Source organism: Homarus americanus, unplaced genomic scaffold (assembly GCF_018991925.1).
Source record: "Homarus americanus isolate GMGI-L3 unplaced genomic scaffold, GMGI_Hamer_2.0 scaffold23617, whole genome shotgun sequence".
Lineage (NCBI taxonomy): Eukaryota > Metazoa > Arthropoda > Malacostraca > Decapoda > Nephropidae > Homarus > Homarus americanus.
The window spans coordinates 1,472,537-1,492,943 of NW_024720711.1; the positions used below are offsets into that span (position 1 = coordinate 1,472,537).

Consider the following 20,407-nt stretch of genomic DNA (forward strand, 5'->3'; position numbering starts at 1 on the left):
ATAGAAACGTTTTGAGTTAATTTCTCTCTTGATATCTGTCAACAAGCCAGTGGTACCAACACAACATTGTCTGCGATAAACTTATTCTCACACGAGGTTTAATTTAGAAGGTTTATATAAAGATCATCACTTACAGGTGTACAAGATATATTAATGGTGACTTTTTGTATCACCTTCCTGACACTTCTAGCCATTAATGACATCACACTTAGGATCTGACAACATTAACAATAACTTCAACAATAACGCATTTATACATCCTGTTTAAGAAGTAATAATGAGAAAATACCGCAACATATATTAAAAAACATCAATATATTCAGTAGTTAAGGTTAATGAAGACTAGATATTTGTATAATGAAATACAATAGAGATAAAATAAACAAATCTAGTCATTAAGGGTAGCTGGCAACACTAACAAGGTACCACCAGATTCCCAGCTATCCCGCCTCACTCCTGAAGGTCAAGCTACAGCACAAAGCGACGCCAGAAGGATTAGTGACACACACGAGTTTTCTAAACACTTTCATCTACCACACGTGTTGTATGTACTACACCCAGACTCAGTGTATCAGGGCAGATACAGTGTAGTGTGTGCCGCTGTACTCGTGGCTGAATCAGTGTACAGTGGTGGAAACGTGTTCCTGCACCCTTTGTGGTTACCCAAGAGATACAGTGTTGTATGTGGCCCTCGCTGTACTAGTGGCAAACTCTGTGTATCAGGACAGATACAGGCAGCAGTGTTGGCAATAATGAAGGAAGATAAATACGTAAATGAACAGAAGTTCTTAAATCCCCGGTACAGTGTATTGTGTAGGTGTTCCTACTCCCCGGCAGTGTACTACAGTGAACAAAAACAATAACTGGCAACTGTCACCGTCTAGTAACGTAAAGTGACTATAACTAACTGAACCATTAAAATCTGCTTAAACAACAGGTACAGTAATTGAGTATTTGTAATATTAGTACCATGTGTGCATGTATGAGCAGGTAACCACAAATGAAAAAAAAAACACAATACCCAAGCGCTTTCGTACAATTTACAGATTCAGGGGTGAACAGAGATGCGAATTACACGAAAGCATTTGGGAATTTCGTCTTTTCTTTTTCATTTGTGGTTATGAGCATACACATGTATCACGCACACCTACATTGATTTATTTGCATGTATGTATTTATGTGTGTGTGTGTGTGTGGAAAGGAGACAGTCTGTTTGCGTTCTGACCTCACTAGAGGAAAGGTCACGGCTGCTTAGCTCTGCTCCCGGGGATAATTATCAGATTTGGCTAGAGCATCTTGGGAACGGGGTTACGCCCTGCTGTGGGCCGAGTTATAGAGTACCAAGGAAAAAAACCTGAAATTAGAGGAAGAAAACTTGAAATTAAAGGAAGAGATAGCAAGGATGAAGGAAGAAACGAGACAAGGAAAACCGGTGAATGACGATAACTCTGGGGAATGGAAGGTTGTGAGGAGAGGGACGACCAAACTGGTGGTGAAGAAACACACCAAGGAAACGACAACAACAACAGCTAAGTGTACCAACTCGTTAAGTCCTTTGATAGACGAATTGGACGTTAGTACAGTCAGGGACGGGGCAGACAAGGAAGGTATAAAAACTTTAATTGTTGGTGACTCACAGGTAAGGTACTTGGACAGACCCTTTTGTGGTAAAAATAAAAATAGGATGAGGGTGTGTTTGCCAGGGGCTGGGGTGGGGGATATAGTTGACAGGATGGACAATGTCTTGTCTGGTAATGGGAACAAACCCATTATCTGCCTCAGTGCAGGAGGCAATGATATTGGCCGGTGTAGGAGTGAAAAGCTTCTTGATAAGTTCAAGACAGCTATAGATCGTAATAGGGCTAAGGGAGGTATCCCTATCATATGTGGTGTCCTGCCTAGAAGGAGAGTTAGCAATGAATGGTTGTCAAGGGCAGTTGGTGTCAACGGCCATATTGACGGATATTGCAAGTCAATATCAGTCCCATTCATTGACAACTGGGACAACTTCTACGGCAGAAGGGACCTTTACGCTAGGGATGGGGTACACCTGTCTTGGGATGGGGTGGCAATCCTGGCTGGGTCTCTAGAGGGGGGCAGTTCAAAAGATATCGAAGTCTTTCAACTGCTAGGGGTATTAGGGCCTTGGTATGTACCGAAAAAATCGATATAATAGCATTCACTGAAACATGGATCAACCTAGACTCATGTGAGTTACCTGTCGAATACCAAATTACGGATTTCAAATTGTTCCATACCGATAGGCCGTCCAGGAAAGGAGGCGGAGTAGCAATCTACAGTATGTCAGGGATAATCTGAAGTGTGAAATAAATAAGGAAATAATAACTGAGCGGAATACAGAAACAATTTGGAAAGAATTAATCGACGGTAGGGAAAAATTAATCATAGGAGTAATATATAGACCTCCCAATCTTGATAGCGTCAATGAGCGACTTATCTGGGATGAAATGCGCAGGGCTTCCATACACAACAAAGTCTGTATAGTAGGCGATTTTAACCTTGGCCAAATAGATTGGACTGACCTTACGGGTAACTCAGTATCAGAGGATTTCCTCGAAACGATCCAGGACTGTTTCCTAAGTCAACATATAACCGAACCCACCCGGGGTAATAATATACTCGATTTAGTTCTGTCGAACAGAGAAAACCTCATTAGCAATGTCGAGGTAGGGAACGAACTTGCAAACAGCGATCACAAAGAAATTAGATTCCAGTTAGATTTTCAGGGCAGAGGTAAGGAGAATGCCATTAAAGTCCCAGATTTCAGAAGGGCAAACTTTGATAGTTTAAAGAGGCAGCTGAGTGAGGGGGTATCGCGCTTGGGTGTGAACCTGACAGATGACACCGACCTGATAATGCGATCTGTGATTGCCGAGTTCCACGACAATTTAAATAATGAGTTACTTAATGCACAAAGGCAGAATATACCATACAAAAAACTCAGATCAGACAACAATGACCCTAGATGGATAAATAATTATTTAAAGAACATTATTGGCTAAAGGAAGGCTATAGGTAGAAGGATAAATCGTGGCGAAATTTACCTCCGGGAGTGTTATAAGGTATTGGCCGGTAGGGTTAAGACTGAGAAAAGAAAAGCAAAGAGGAATAATGAACTGAAGATAGCAGGGGAGGCGAAGACAAACCCCAAAGGATTCTACCAAATGTATCAAACTAAAACACAAGATAAGATTGGACCAATAAGTTCAGATACCTTTGAGCTAACTGATAACGACGGAGAAATGAACAATAATCTGAATAAATATTTTTCAACAGTTTTCACCACCGAAAATTTAAACATGATACCCGAGGCACCGACTCTATTCAGAGATAGTGAAGAAAATAAATTAAGTGAGATAGTAGTGACTAGTAACGATGTTAATAAGCAAATAGACAAACTGAAGCCTAATATGTCACCTGGGCCCGATGAGATATTTGCCAGAGTATTAAAGGTATGTAAGGAAAAGCTTAGTATGCCCTTAACGAAGTTGTTTAACATGTCATTAAAAACAGGTGTAGTACCAGAATCCTGGAGGTTAGCAAATGTAATACCGATTTTCAAGAAGCGGGATAGATCACTATCCTCTAACTACCGCCCAATCAGTCTAACATCAATAGTAGGCAAATTACTAGAATCAATCATTTCAAACTCTTCGAAACCACCTGGAGAAGCACAAGTTGATCAATGATTCCCAACATGGCTTCACAAGCGAGCGTTCATGTCTAACTAATCTATTAACATTCTTTTCATCAGTTTTCGAATCGGTGGACGAGGGGCACAATTATGATGTGGTATATCTCGACTTTAGTAAAGCCTTCGACAGAGTCCCCCATGAAACACTAATTAGAAAGGTAGAGGGGCATGGCATCAAAGGTAATATCCTTAAATGGATTAGGGCGTGGTTACGGGACAGGAAACAACGAGTGAGCATAAACGGCACTAAATCGAATTGGAGCAACGTCACTAGTGGAGTTCCCCAAGGCTCAGTACTTGGACCATTATTATTTATTATATACATTAACGACATAGATATCGGCATAGACAGCAACATAAGTAAATTTGCTGATGACACTAAAATAGGACGTGTAATTAAATCTGACGAGGACTCTGCAAAACTACAGGAAGATCTAAACAAATTTTTCGAATGGTCGGAAAAATGGCAGATGAAATTCAATGTGGACAAATGTAAAGTACTCAGTATAGGAGATGTAAACAGGAAAACCAGTTCCCAGATGATCAACGATGCCATTGTGGAATTCGACTGCGAGAGAGATTTAAGAGTAATGACAAGTAGGAATCTTAAGCCAAGTAAACAATGTGTTTTTGCTCGTAACAAGGCTAATAAAGTACTTGGGTTCATACAAAGGAGTGTTAGTTACAAGACTAGAGAGGTCATCTTAAAATTATATCTAGCACTTGTGAGACCTCACCTGGATTATGCAGTTCAGTTCTGGTCACCGTATTACAGAATGGATATAGAATCCTTGGAAAGAATCCAGAGGAGAATGACAAGACTAATCTCTGACATTAGGAACCTTGAGTACAGAGACAGGTTAAAGCATCTTAATTTGCACTCCCTCGAGAGACGTAGAGTGAGGAGCGACATGATAGAGGTGTATAAATGGAAGTCAGGGTTAAACAAATGGGACATTACAAAGGTACTTACACTATCCAACCAGGAGCAAACTCGTAACAATGGTTTTAAATTAGACAAATTTAGATTTAGGCGTGAAATAGGTAAGCACTGGTTTGGAAACAGAGTAGTGGATGAATGGAACAAGTTACCAAATATCATCATTAACTCGAATACGCTGGATAACTTCAAACATAGGTTGGATGCTTTTATGAGCAATAGGGGTTGGGTATAAACGGGACTGCCCAGTATGGGTCAATAGGCCCGCTGCAGTTTCCTCCATTCTTATGTTCTTATGTTAACACGGCGTTGTAATCATAACACCATGAGAAAAAATAAACCTCTTAAGCTTAAGTTGGGATTGGTGTAACTCTCACAGTCACTTCTATATACATATAGAACAGTTTAGCATTATGAGATGACTTAGTGTAAGCTTAGCATTGACCTCTGACACACTATTTTTCAACATTGAGATTTTTGAAACGTGTAATTAGCTTTCAAAGATATTCTGTCTCCATGGTGAAATGTACAACATGTTAATAACCGTTTGGTGTTCTGTTTCTCCCGATAAAATAATCTTGCAACATGTAACAAAAGTTCTGTAATGTTATGTCTGTCCGTCTTGACATCACTTAAACACATCGCATGAAAACGTCACATCAATATTACTTAGACATGACGCTATAACCTTGATTAAATATCACTATAACATCACTGAATAATATCACTACAACCATACTTAATTATGTTATTACAACATCACTTTAATATATCATTACAGTTTTACTTAAAATGGTATTACAGCATCACTTAAATCTCTGTACATCACTTACATAGTCACTATAACTTTACTTAAATATATCACTACAACACCACTTTAATACTACTTGTACTTAACTTAACCATATTAAAAAAAAATACGAGAATTTTATATTACACAATATCACTTAAACATTTGACTTAAGAAAAAAATAAATTCAATATAGATAACTTTGTCTTTGAGATTCAATTCGAAAGAGTTGTGTGTTGTGCAGACTTGTATCAGGTTAGGTTAGGTTAGGTTAAGTTAGGTAAGGTTAGGATAAGGTAGGTTAGGCTGGTAAGTTTTTTTTAAGAACACTGTAAATATTTGTGTTGTAGGAAGTTGTGTCAGTTCAGTATTGAGATACAGGCTACGCAAAGTGAAACCATTGTATTGTATTAAGATTTTCTTGTCTGTAAATTAACATATTTAAACTTTTTCAGTTGTGGCGGCTTACGTCGTCACATCACATCAAGTTACGTCGTATGTGTGTCTCCTGGTCTGTATACACAGTGGGGGTACTCCCTGACATTGTGAGGCCCTTCCTAACATTGTGAGGATCTCCCTGGCACTGTGAGGCACTTCCAGACACTTTGTGGCACTCCCTAATACTATAAGGCACTCCCTGAACTTGTGAGGATCTCCCTGACACTGTGAGGCACTTCTTGAAACACTGTAATACTAAGTTTCACATTTGGTAACTGAAACGCTTGTACAGGTGTTCCGAGCCACAGGTGTCCCAACATACTGTATGACCTGAGCTAAGTGATCATCTGTTATGAGCTTGTGTATTAATGAAGTGACTTACAACACTTATAAGAGGAGAAGAAAACAATGATCTATATGTGCACAATAAATAAAACAAGAAAATAAGTGAAAAAAATATATAATGAATTCAATTTGTATGTGTATTTGAGTTTCTTAAACACGCTGGTGAAGTGATAGTGAGTGGTGGTGATATAAGTGAAGGCTATTAGTTTGTAAGTGTCTTGGAAACTTATAATTTATGTGTTTTAAGTGTCTGTTGGTTTAGGGAAATAACACGTATGTAACCACGAGTTGTGTCGTTGTTGGTGCGACTTTGTTGTGGTTGGCGTGGCTGAAGAAAGGGAAGAAACTGCAAATTTGTCTTTATAAAAGATAAGATGTGATAAAGAAGTTCTCAGAGACGTAAAGTGACGTAAATAAAGTGTTAAGTCGCGTGTGACTGACAAGTGTATAAATTACCGTAATGAAGATGATCAAATGGTCCTGGAGGTAGATGATTTACTTATGACAGTGTATAAAAACAATGCCCCTAAATAAGTGTTATGACGCTAGTAGTGGTGAAGTGATGCCTGTTGACTGGTGAGGAATTTCTTGGGTAAACCTAATATGATGGAGGTGGCGAGGCGAGGGTGGTGGCTGCTGTCTGGCTCAGGGGTGTTGATGATGGTGACAGCTGCCTCCGTCAACCCTCACGCAGGATACAACACACAAGACATCAATTTTGGCCGCTTCTTCAAGGCGGCCACACAGACCAGTAAACGCCTGCTGAAGGAGGTGTTTCTGCTGATGATCAGCAGGTACCAGGTGAGGGCCGTGGACAAGTGGCCAACCACCGTAGCAGAATTCTGCGCCGATATTCTCTCCTGGTCCAAGAGCAAATATCGCAATGGCTTCAACGAGGAGGAGCGATCCGTGTTGGAGCAGCCGCTTGCCTCAGCTGACTACGATGTCTCCCTCCTGACCAAAATGATCCACAAGTTGCTGCCAGAGATGAACTTGCCGGAGTCCTTCTTGAGGGCCTTACGAGAACTCAAGAATGTCAGGAACAGAGTGTGTCACCAACACCAGCTGCTGGACGACGCCAACCTCAGAGGAAATTTTGATGACCTTAAAGTTATTTTCGATAATGTCCTGAGAGAAACAGGAGAGTTCTTCACAGCTGACGTGGCTGACCTGAAGAATATGATCCAACACGAAACTGACGAGATCTTATCTTCACCCTTGCCGGCAGATGCCTCCAAGTATTTTGATTTCGTTGAAAAGTTTCGAGTTGACCTTGTGGGCAAGTTTATCACTTATGCTCGACCAGAGTTGATGAATGAATACTGCAAGTTGAAGACTCTCAACCCCTTCACGTGGCTGAGTAACGACCAGTTTCCAGAGATGGTGGTGGGCAAAATCTTTACTCCTCTTGATATTGAGGATGATGAAAGGACTGTTGACATAGAATCACTTCTCTCGACAGAGTCACTCTGTCCGGAGACACAAGAGGCCTCGGGAATACTCCCATCCGCCCTCCTTCTCTCGGGTATAGCTGGTTGTGGCAAAACATCGCTGTGTCGCTACTTGCTTCATGACTGGAGAGCCAGACCCGGTAAGATCGCTGCCCTCAGGTCCGTCGACGTCATTCTCCATATTGAGGTCAGGAATATAACAAGCAGCTCTCTGCTGCCACACTTACAGAACACTTTGTTGAGGGAAACTTGCAAATTGTTTGAAGAAAATGACGTCATTAAAATCTTGCAACAGATGAACGTGTTGTATATCATAGATGGAATGGACGAGGCGACGGCAGATGGCAAAAAACTGGTGAACGAGGTGCTGTCAGTTGTTGGTAACGCGAGAGTTATCATAACTACACGTCCAGAGTTTACCTGTTACATCACCCAGGCACTACACAGGTACCGCCTCACCTTCATCAAACTCCGTATTCAAGGGTTTTCTGACCAAGGAATAACAGAGTTTACCTCAAATGTGTTCGCGGCTCTTGTAAGTGACGAGGAGAAACGTCGCCAGCAAGAGTGTGAGTTTCTGAGGCTGTTGAAGACTACTGGCAGAGGCCTGGGCGACCACCTCAAGCTACCCCTCACCTTGGCCATGGTCATCTGCCTCTCGAGGGACGACCAGTCCAGGCTGTCACACGTCACTTCTGCTACAAGTCTATATTCCGAGATATTCAGGATGTGCACCATGAAGATGATCTCGAGGCTAGACACAACCACGGGTCTTCATCCCCTGCAGATGGAGACCTTCACGGAGGAGTGGCTGCTGGCACTGGGCAAAGAGGCGCTGGAGATGCTTGATGATAATGAGTTTGTTATTAGTGATGACAGACGTAATGTGTTAATGTCCCTGTGTGCAGCTAAACACATTGACAGTATTCAGGTCCTGTCTGCCTTCCTCATGTGTGAAGTGAATGAGAGTATTAAGGGTACACAGTATGAGTTCCGTTTTATACACAAAAGCCAAATGGAGTATCTGGCTGCCATCTATCTGGTCTATACTTTAAATTTAGCTGCTAATACCAACGGACAAAAAATAGCGGACATACTGCAAAAGCTCGGAGCCACGAAAGTGAGTGTGAAGGTAAACAAGTTGTTGGTGGGCGTCCCAGAGTCGAGGGTGTTGTCCTCCATGAAGGCCTGCAGATGGAGTAACACTCTTAGCTTTATTGTCGGCCTCTTGTGTAAGAATAAGGCCTCGGATTTTTTGATTCATGACGTGGTAAAGAATATGTTAGAAATGCATTTAGATTCTTTCAACGCCCCTGCTCTCTGGCAGATGGTCCAGGAGTCTGGCTGTCATCCCTTGGTCTGCAAAATGGTTAGTGGTGCTTCTTACAAAAACTTCGTATGGCGCCCAAAGCAAAAAGACTTGTGTAATCCCACCGACCCAATATTCCAGCTATTTATACACACACGTTTGAAGTTGAAAGCAGCTGTGATCAGGGTTGTCGGCAGTGATCAAGAGGTAAACATCCTGGCAGAAAACGGTCGTGTAGAAAATAAAAGATATGAGAACTTGTCTCTCTTGATGAGCCTGCTCGCTCAGAGACCCTCCATGGGGGTGGTGGTGAGGGCGGACCAACACTTCTACTGCTGGGGAAGTCCTCACACCACCGACCACCTAATAACAACACTTCTGCCAAAAGGCAACTTGACAGCTGTCATGTGTCATCTGGGTGAGCGAGGGGCTGCTGCCCTGGCCGCCGTCAAGAAGATCGGGGAAGTGTGCATCAGGATCTCAGATGTGTCAGCGCTGCGTGCCCTGAGAGACTCGCTGTCCGCCATCACAGGAAAGTTAGAAGCCTTGACTCTTCGTCTGGATATACCGTGGACGGTGTCACCCTCGACACTGCCAACCTTTAAGAAGCCCCTCGACCTCACCATCGTCTTGAAGGACGTGGACGATGATCACGGTGTGTGGGCCGCTGAGGTCATAGCTCGACTCAGCTCCTTGTACACGGAGGTAGACCTCGTGGCCTCCAGCCTCACACCCTCTGGTGGAGAGACTTTCCTTAAGACTCTCAGGGAGAGGCAGGTGATGATCTCTGACAAGCTGACGATACGTTCCTTCCACAAACTGGAGGAGGGACAGTACCAGAAGATGGCCCAGATGGTCCAGTGTTCCTTATGTTGGTGGTACTGATGGTCCAGTGTTCCTTATGTTGGTGGTACTGATGGTCCAGTGTTTCTTGCTACTGATGGTCCAGTGTTCCCTGGTACTGATGGTCTAGTGTTCCTTGGTACTGATGGTCCAGTGTTCCCTGGTACTGATAGTCCAGTGTTCCCTGGTACTGATGGTCTAGTGTTCTTTGGTAGTGATCTCACTTATCCTGTTACTTTCGTCACCTTACTCGTAACAAAACCTCCCCGTCACCTCACTCGTAACAACACCGCCGTCACCTCACTCGTAACAAAACCTCCCCGTCACCTCACTTGTAGCAACAGCCCCCAGTCACCTCACTCGTAACAACACCCCCCAGTCACCTCACTCGTAACAACACCCCCCCGTCACCTCCTCTCTTAACACCCCCAGTCACCTCACTCGTAACAACACCCCCCGTCACCTCACTGCAACAACACCCCCGTCACCTCCTCCCATGTCACCCCCTCACCATTTACACCCCGTCCTCAACACCCCCGTCACCACAACACCCCGTCACCTTACTCGTAACAAAACCTCCCCGTCACCTCACTCGTAACAACACCGCCGTCACCTCACTCGTAACAAAACCTCCCCGTCACCTCACTTGTAGCAACAGCCCCCAGTCACCTCACTCGTAACAACACCCCCCAGTCACCTCACTCGTAACAACACCCCCCACAGTCACCTCATTCGTAACAACACCCCCAGTGACCTCACTCGTCACACACCTGAGAGTCACACCTGTACATTGTGACTGTAATTTATTAACTTCCTTCTAGAATGAATGTCATGTCACTATGTATTATAATTAACTGAACTTCTAAGTAATAAAACATTAAGAAATCTCGCTCTGTTTTCTCTCGCCTTTCGTACTTCAAACTCTCAAAGATAAAAACTGGAAGACATTATGCAAACTTAATTCATGTTCTCCAAAAAACATTCAAGAAATTAAAATAGGAAGGAATTGTCAAGCAAATTTTAAGTCTGTCTAGTGAAGGTTACTCTACAATTCTATGATCAGATGTATAGTTCATGACGTGTATAGTTCATGACGTGTATAGTTCATGGCGTGTATAGTTCATGACGTGTATAGTTCATGGCGTGTATAGTTCATGGCGTGTATAGTTCATGGCGTGTATAGTTCATGACGTGTATAGTTCATGACGTGTATAGTTCAGGACGTGTATAGTTCATGGCGTGTATAGTTCATGACGTGTATAGTTCATGGCGTGTATAGTTCATGGCGTGTATAGTTCATGACGTGTATAGTTCATGACGTGTATAGTTCATGGCGTGTATAGTTCAGGACGTGTATAGTTCATGGCGTGTATAGTTCATGACGTGTATAGTTCATGGCGTGTATAGTTCATGGCGTGTATAGTTCATGGCGTGTATAGTTCGCGACGTGTATAGTTCTGGCGGCGTGTATAGTTCAGGACGTATAGTTCATGGCGTGTGGTATAGTTCATGGCGTATAGTTCGCGACGTATAGTTCATGGCGTGTATAGTTCATGACGTGTATAGTTCATGGCGTGTATAGTTCATGGCGTGTATAGTTCATGACGTGTATAGTTCATGGCGTGGCAGTTCAGGACGTATAGTTCATGGCGTGTATAGTTCATATGTGTATAGTTCATGACGTAGTTCATGACGTATAGTCTGGCGGCGTATAGTTCATGACGTGTATAGTTCAGACGTAGTTCATGACGTGTATATTTCATGACGTGTATAGTTCAGGACGTGTATAGTTCAGGACGTGTATAGTTCAGGGACGTATAGTCTATGACGTATAGTTCATGACGTGTATAGTTCATTACGTGTATACATCATGACGTAAGTTCGTGACGTATAGTTCATGACGTATAGTTCAGGACGTATAGTTCAGACGTATAGTTCAGACGTATAGTTCATGGCGTGTATAGTTCATGACGTATAACTATGACGTATAGTTCATGACGTATAGTTCAGGACGTATAGTTCAGGACGTGTATAGTTCAGGACGTATACGCTCAGTGACGTGTTCGACGTGTATAGTTCATGACGTAAGTTCATGACGTATATTCAGAGAGGCGAGTGTATAGTTCAGGACGTATAGTTCAGACGTATAGTTCATGACGTGTATAGTTCAGGACGTATATCATGAGTACGTCATGACGAAGTCTCGTGACGTATAGTCCATGACGTGTATAGTTCAGACGTATAGTTCATGACGTGTATAGTTCAGACGTATAGTTCACGTGTATACGTCATGACGTAAGTTCGTGACGTGTATAGTTCACGACGTGTATAGTTCAGGACGTATAGTTCATGGCGTGTATAGTTCATGACGTATACGCCGCGACGTAAGTTCGTGACGGTAGTCATGGTGAAGTTCAGGACGTAGTTCATGACGTATAGTTCAGGACGTATAGTTCATTGATGTATACGCTGCGACGTAAGTTCGTGACGTGTATAGGTCATGACGTGTATAGTTCAGGACGTATAGTTCATGACGTATAGTTCATGGTGTATACGTCATGACGTGTATAGTTCATGACGTATAGTTCAGACGTATAGTTCAGGACGTATAGTTCATTACGTATACGTCATGACGTGTTCAGGACGTGTATAGTTCAGACGTGTATACGTCATGACGTGTATAGTTCATGGCGTGTATAGCTCGTGACGTGTATAGTCTGGCGGCGTATAGTTCAGGACGTGTATACGCTGCGACGTGTAGTAGTTCAGGACGTATAGTTCGTGACGTGTATAGTTCATGACGTGTATAGTCCATGCGCGTATAGTCCATGACGTATAGTTCATGGCGTGTATAGTTCGTGACGTATAGTTCGTGACGTGTATAGTTCATGACGTATAGTTCATGGCGTGTATACGTCGACGTGCAGTTCATGGCGTGTATACGTCGCGACGTGTATAGTTCATTGATGTATACGTCATGACGTGTAAGTTCAGGACGTGTATAGTTCATGGCGTGTATAGCCTACGACGTGTATAGTTCATTACGTGTATACGTCATAACGTTAAGTTCAGGACGTATAGTTCATGGCGTGTATAGCCTATGACGTGTATAGTTCATTACGTGTATACGTCATGACGTGTAAGTTCAGGACGTGTAAGTTCATGACGTGTAGAGTCTATGACGTGTATAGTTCATTACGTGTAGAGTTCATGACGTAGAGTCCATGACGTGTATAGTTCATGACGTGTATAGTCTCATGACGTGTAGAGTTCATGACGTGTAGAGTTCATGACGGTAGAGTTCATGACGTGTTTACGTCACGACGTAAGTATCAGGACTCTGGTGGGTTAGTAGAAGGTGGCTGATGCCACACCTCACAACACCTCATCACACCTCACCATACCTGGGCCACACTCACCACACCTGGGCTGCACCACCACACCAGGGCCACACCTCACCACACCTCCACACCTCACCACCTGGGCCACACCTCTCCACACCTGGGCACACCTCCACACCTGGGCCACACCTCACCACACCTGGGTCACACCTCACCACACCAGGGCCACACCTCACACACACCCACACCTCACCACACCTGGGCCACACTCTCACCTCACTAGGCCACACCTCACCACCTGGGCCACACCTCAACACACCTGGGCCACACCTCACCGCACCATAATGTTCGATAGTCTCAGAAACGAAAATAAAAAGTATCACAACACCTGGTTTACCTTAATGACCCATGAGTGAGTTAGGTGATAAAGCTGCATATACCTGTCATCATTCAGGTGCTAATGAACGTGTGTTATCAGGCCGTGTAATGGCGGGTACAAACATAGTATTGTGATATGTTCCAAAAACATTAGAGTTTACTGATAACTTGCTGATAAAAACTTTAGGAAATTAGTTGAATACGTTACACACACACACACACACACACACACACACACACACACAGACACACACACACGCACACACACACACACACACACACACACACACACACACACACACAGAAGTGAAGAAACATAAAAATTTTTACGTCGTTTCTCATATGTTATTGTTCTGCCATGATAGAGTAGCTAGCAAGCATGTGTCTGCCATTCTACCAGCTGATACATGCTGTCTGCCACTCTACCAGCTGATACATGTGTCTCGCCACTCTACCAGCTGATACATGTGTTCCCACTCACCAGCTGATACATGTGCTGCCACTCTACCAGCTGATACATGTGTGTCTGCCATTCTACCAGCTGATACATGTGTGTCTGCCACTCTACCAGCTGATACATGTGTCTGCCACTCTACCAGCTGATACATGTGTGTCTGCCACCTACCAGCTGATACATGGTGTCATGCCACCTCACCAGCTGATACATGTGTCTCTGCTTCTACCAGCTGATACATGTGTGTCTGCCACTCTACCAGCTGAACTGTGTGTCTGCCACTCTACCAGCTGATACATGTGTGTCTACCACTCTACCAGTGATGTGTGTCTGCCACTCTACCAGCTGATACATGTGTGTTCAGCACTTACCAGCTGATACATGTGTGTCTGCCACCCCAACACCACAAGTAACAACCAGCGCAACAGCACAAGTAACAACGACCCCAACAACTGCACAAGTAACAACGACCCCAACGCCTGCACAAGTAACAACGACCCCAACAACTGCACAAGTAACAACAACCCCAACACCTGCACAAGTAACAACGACCCTAACAACTGCACAAGTAACAACAACCCCAACACCTGCACAAGTAACAACCAGCGCAACAGCACAAGTAACAACGACCCCAACACCTGCACAAGTAACAACGACCCCAACAACTGCACAAGTAACAACGACCCCAACGCCTGCACAAGTAACAACGACCCCAACAACTGCAAGAACAACCCAACACCCAACACCTGCCAAGTAAAACACAAACTGCACAAGTAACAACGACCCAACACCTGCGTAACAACGACAACAACTGCAGTAACAACACCCAACACCTGCAGAAACGAAACTGCCAAGTAACAACAACCCCAACACCTGCACAAGTAACAACGACCCCAATAACTGCACAAGTAACAACAACCCAACACCTGCACAAGTAACAACGACCTAACACCTGCACAAGTAACAACGACCCAACAACTGCCAAGTAACAACGACCCCAATAACTGCCAAGTAACAACGACCCCAACACCTGCAAACACCACACCCAGTAACACAAAAACAGTAACAACGACCCCAACACCTGCACAAGTAACAATGACCCCAACAACTGCACAAGTAACAACGACCCCAATAACTGCACAAGTAACAACGACCCCAACACCTGCACAAGTAACAATGACCCCAACAACTGCACAAGTAACAACGACCCAACAACTGCACAAGTATCAACGACCCAACAACTGCACAAGTAACAACAACCCAACACCTGCACAAGTAACAACGACCCCAACAACTGCACATAACAACGACCCCAACACCTGCACAAGTAATACAACGACCCAACATCTGCACAAGTAACAACGACCCAACACCTGCACAAGTAACAACGACCCCAACAACTGCACAAGTAACAACGACCCCAACACCTGCACAAGTAACAACGACCCCAATAACTGCACAAGTAACAACCCAACACCTGCACAAGTAACAACGACCCCAATAACTGCACAAGTAACAACAACCCCAACACCTGCACAAGTAACAACGACCCCAACACCTGCACAAGTAACAACGACCCCAACAACTGCACAAGTAACAACGACCCCAATAACTGCACAAGTAACAACGACCCAACACTCACAAGTAACAACGACCCCAATAACTGCACAAGTAACAAAACCAAACCAGTAACAACGACCCCACGCATAAACAACCCACAACTGCACAAGTAACAACGACCCCAACAACTGCACAAGTAACAACGACCCCAACACCTGCACAAGTAACAACGACCCCAATAACTGCACAAGTAACAACGACCCCAACACCTGCACACCCAATCACATATTTATTGACAAACAATGAATCTGGAGACTTTATATCCATCTTGTACAACATCAATTTACAGTAAAAATGTGATATTTTATTGCTTGTTTTATTAAGCATTATGAGGTGAGGTGATGGTCGTGACGTGAGTGTTATGATTATTCACTCGTAACCTTCACTAGATTACACTGAGGATTAATAACAGTTAATAACACAAACACAAAAGAAGGCTGATAATCTAATACATACCCCCCAAAAAAAGAGACTTATCTGATTTGTATTTGTGTATAATTCGCCATTACTTTTTAAATCCTGGAGTGTCAGGGAGTATAGGATGTACTGAACTGTCCTTACTCCACTCCACCCCACTCCACTCCACTGATGCCCTCCTCTCTCCGGCTACTCTATTCTCCTCTACTTATGATCCAATACTTACGAATTCTGATCATCCACCAAAGACAAGAGAGTCTGATCATGACAGGAAACTCACATATACAGTTCTCGAATACAATAACAAAATTCGATAATTAGTGAAAATCAATGATGGAACAGAAGGTCTTGGTGAGGTGTATAGTGTTGTGGTCCATGGCTGATTTCCTGACGTACAAGATAATGGTGATTGGTTACTCTAGATATAATAGAGAATGGTGATTGGTTAGTCTGGAAGTAGTAGAGAATGGTGATTGGTTAGTCTGGACGCAGTAGAGAATGGTGATTGGTTAGTCTAGACGCAGTAGAGAATGGTGATTGGTTACTCTAGAAATAATAGAGAATGGTGATTGGTTACTCTAGAAATAATAGAGAATGGTGATTGGTTAGTCTGGAAGTAGTAGAGAATGGTGATTGGTTAGTCTAGACGCAGTAGAGAATGGTGATTGGCTACTTTAAGGTGTCTGGTACATACTACAGGTCTAGTACTTAGTGTACAATTGAGGCTATATATCCTTTGTCAATCTCTTCTGGCTAACCCGGTTATATAGCGTGTTGGAGATTGGTTGTTCTCTCTCTCTCTCTCTCTCTCTCTCTCTCTCTCTCTCTCTCTCTCTCTCTCTTTCTCTCTTTCTCTCTCTCAAACACACTCCTGTTCGCAAAGAGTCTGACCTACGTCTTAAATTTGGCCGGGAACTGACAACCTGATACAACCTGATAGAGGTCTACAGAGGTCGAGGCTACAGAAGTCGAGGCTACAGAGGTCGAGGCTCCAGAGGTCGAGGCTACAGTGGTCGAGGCTACAGAGGTCGAGGCTACAGAGGTCGAGGCTCAGAGGTCGAGCTGCAGTGGTCGAGGCTAGAGGTCGAGGCTACAGAAGTCGAGGCTACAGAGGTCGAGGCTCCAGAGGTCGAGGCTACAGTGGTCGAGGCTACAGAGGTCGAGGCTACAGAGGTCGATTGGTCGGTCGGTTGGTTGGTCAGTCAGTTGCTCGGTTAGTTGGTCGGTTGGTCGGTCGGGTATGACAGTCGGGTCTATCCTCTTGTATCTGACAGACAGCGGGAGGGGATAAAGTCACAGGGAAATCTATAAGTCAGACAGTTGACAGACAGAACTAGACAACGATTCTCTGTACACACACACACACACACACACACACACACACACACACACACACACACACACACACACACAGTATCAATACTTTGGTGTATACACAATACATGTCAAGTACACAACCATGTACACACACAGGACCTAGTATATACACAGTCTCAATATTTCTGTGTACAAATCCTCGGGAAATGCCACGTTCACAGTTTGTATGTTTGCTGTGTATACATTCTTAGGGTACATGGCATACAGAGAATCAGATTTTATGGTCTCTCTCTCTCTCTCTCTCTCTCACTATCTTTTATCATCTCCATCACGGCTGAGACACTCATCACTCCCTCTCTCTCCATATCTCTCCCTCTCTCCCCTCTCCTTTCCTATCCCTCTCTCCCTCATGGCCGCCAGACAGTCCAACATCTCGTGATAGGTAAATTATTTAACTACTTATATGTAGAGCAAAATTTGGTAGGTAGTATAATAATGTACGATTATCATATTTCACTTTTCTTAGTCATCTCTTTTGGGCTATAAGTTTCCTATAATTAATATTGGTAAAATTAATTATGGTTGATTAATTAAGGAAGTACACCTGTTTCATGAGTTAAATTCCTACCTGCTGACTCACCTGAGCTGCTGACTCACCTACTTGGTGACTCACCTGAAGTGTTGAGTAAATTGTGTTGTTGTTGTTGTTGTTGGCTGATGAATAACTCTTATTCAGTTTATTTAGTTATGTCAGAAAGCTCTATGAATACAGATCCTGAATGACTAACTAAACTGACTTGCTTGAACACTACTGGCCAGAGTCATCACACACACACACACCACACACACACACACACACACACACACACACACACACACACACACACACACACACACACATACACACACACACACACACACACAAAGCGACAAAAAACAGGAATTTCAGAGTCTTTTTTGTGCTGGACACCCTGAAGACCTTTTGTTAGAGCTCGGCCGATGATGACCGCAGCTGTAGTGGCACCATCACCATTACTACCACTACCATCATCACCACTACCACTACCATCATCACCACTACCACTAACATCACTACCACTAACATCACTACCACTACCATCATCACCACCACCACTATTGCCACTAACACTACCATCATCACCACTACCACTAACATCACTATCACTAACATCACTACCACTACCATCATCACCACCACCACTATTGTCACTAACACTACCATCATCACCACCACTACTACAACGACTACCACCATTACCCACCACCACCATCATTACTACCACCACCAACACCACCATCCGGGAAAGACATAGTGGTACCAGGAAGAAGACTAACAGAGGAGCCTTCATAAGACTCCACAGTATATGAGATGAGACACAAGAATTTATCACACACACTGGAGTAAGGCGAAGCAGAACATCCCAGAATATGTCAGCTAGAGACTATAAAATACTCCACATAATATTGAAGAAATAATTAGAATTTACTAAGACTCTCTGTATACTGTTATGTAAAGTCTATACTGGTATGTTAGAAAACTTATTAAGAACTTCGTAGAGCTTTTGTCTATAAGGAAGAACTTTTAAGAACATGGTAGAACTTTGTGTATAAAAGTCAACTCTTCGACGCCAGGATACAGCACTGTGTACGACTGAATAATTTATCAGAGCTGGTCCAATATTGAAGGTTCAACGCCGCGGTCTCAGACAGCCTGCCGCTCTCCGTATGGTACTCACTTGACGGGGAGGTCCCTGTACGGTCTTCACTTGACGGGGAGGTCCCTGTGTGGTCTTCACTTGACGGGGAGGTCCCTGTGTGGTCTTCACTTGACGGGGAGGTCCCTGTGTGGTCTTCACTTGACGGGGAGGTCCCTGTGTGGTCTTCACTTGACGGGGAGGTCCCTGTACGGTCTTCACTTGACGGGGAGGTCCCTGTGTGGTCTTCACTTGACGGGGAGGTCCTGTGTGGTCTTCACTGGTCTGTGGTTTCACTTGACGGGGAGGTCCCTGTGTGGTCTTCACTTGACGGGGAGGTCCCTGTGTGGTCTTCACTTGACGGGAGGTTCCTGTGTGGTCCTGTGTGGTCTTCACTCTGACGGGGAGGTCCCTGTGTGGTCTTCACTGACGGGAGGTCCCTGTGTGGTCTTCACTTGACGGGGAGGTCCCCGTGGTCTTCACTTGACGGGGAGGTCCCTGTGTGGTCTTCACTTGACGGGGAGGTCCCTGTGTGGTCTTCACTTGACGGGGAGGTCCCTGTGTGGTCTTCACTTGACGGGGAGGTCCCTGTGTGGTCTTCACTTGACGGGGAGGTGAGGTTGTGTCAGGTGTGGTTAAGATGAAGAGAGAGGAGGTTTGTGTCAGTCTCAAGAGAAAGAATTTTTGAGACTTCATTTAACGCTGTGATGTTTCTTAAATGTGAAAAATACAGGTATATAATTCAGTTACAGGTACAGGTATAGATACAGGTACAGGTATAGATACAGGTACAGGTACAGGTACAGTGATTTCTACATAGCGACGTAGTAATATTCTCCTTTTTAAATGAAGACGAACTTTGACGTTTACAATGTGTGAATAATTCTGTCATCTCCCAGTAATAAATTCTGGCGTGATACAAAAGACCAGACAATTAGATAGAGATCGATCGATCATGTTTGTAGTGGAGGGCTGTGGTCACCAACCCCCAGATATTGTTTGGAGAAGAGGACTGTGGTCACCAACCCCCAGATATTGTTTGGAGAAGAGGACTGTGGTCACCAACCCCCAGATATTGTTTGGAGAAGAGGACTGTGGTCACCAACCCCCAGATATTGTTTGGAGAAGAGGACTGTGGTCACCAACCCCAGATATTGTTTGGAGAAGAGGACTGTGGTCAGCAACCCCCAGGATATTGTTTGGAGAAGAGGACTGTGGTCACCAACCCCCAGATATTGTTTGGAGAAGAGGACGTGGTCACCAACCCCAGATATTGTTTGAGAAGAGGACCTGGTCAACAACCCCAGATATTGTTTGGAAAAGAGGGCTAAGCT

The 20,407-nt window shown here is 44.0% G+C and overlaps 1 protein-coding gene and 2 long non-coding RNA genes across 3 annotated transcripts; 2 read left to right on the top strand and 1 right to left on the bottom strand.

Annotated features, from left to right (window-relative positions):
- Positions 1 to 443: 443 nt before the first annotated feature.
- On the top strand, positions 444 to 10,252 carry LOC121860716. The gene is made up of 2 exons (XM_042358029.1): positions 444 to 937; positions 5,901 to 10,252. The coding sequence occupies exon 2, from the start codon at positions 6,832 to 6,834 to the stop codon at positions 9,871 to 9,873; it is 3,042 nt and encodes a 1,013-aa protein (XP_042213963.1). The 5' UTR covers positions 444 to 937; positions 5,901 to 6,831; the 3' UTR covers positions 9,874 to 10,252.
- On the bottom strand, positions 10,036 to 10,607 carry LOC121860717. Its single transcript, XR_006087914.1, has 2 exons — positions 10,391 to 10,607; positions 10,036 to 10,076 (listed from the first exon to the last, which is right to left on the bottom strand). It is a non-coding gene; the product is annotated as an uncharacterized LOC121860717 (long non-coding RNA).
- Positions 10,608 to 16,085: 5,478 nt separating this feature from the next.
- Positions 16,086 to 18,472, top strand: LOC121860835. Its single transcript, XR_006087934.1, has 2 exons — positions 16,086 to 16,993; positions 17,125 to 18,472. It is a non-coding gene; the product is annotated as an uncharacterized LOC121860835 (long non-coding RNA).
- Positions 18,473 to 20,407: the final 1,935 nt, after the last annotated feature.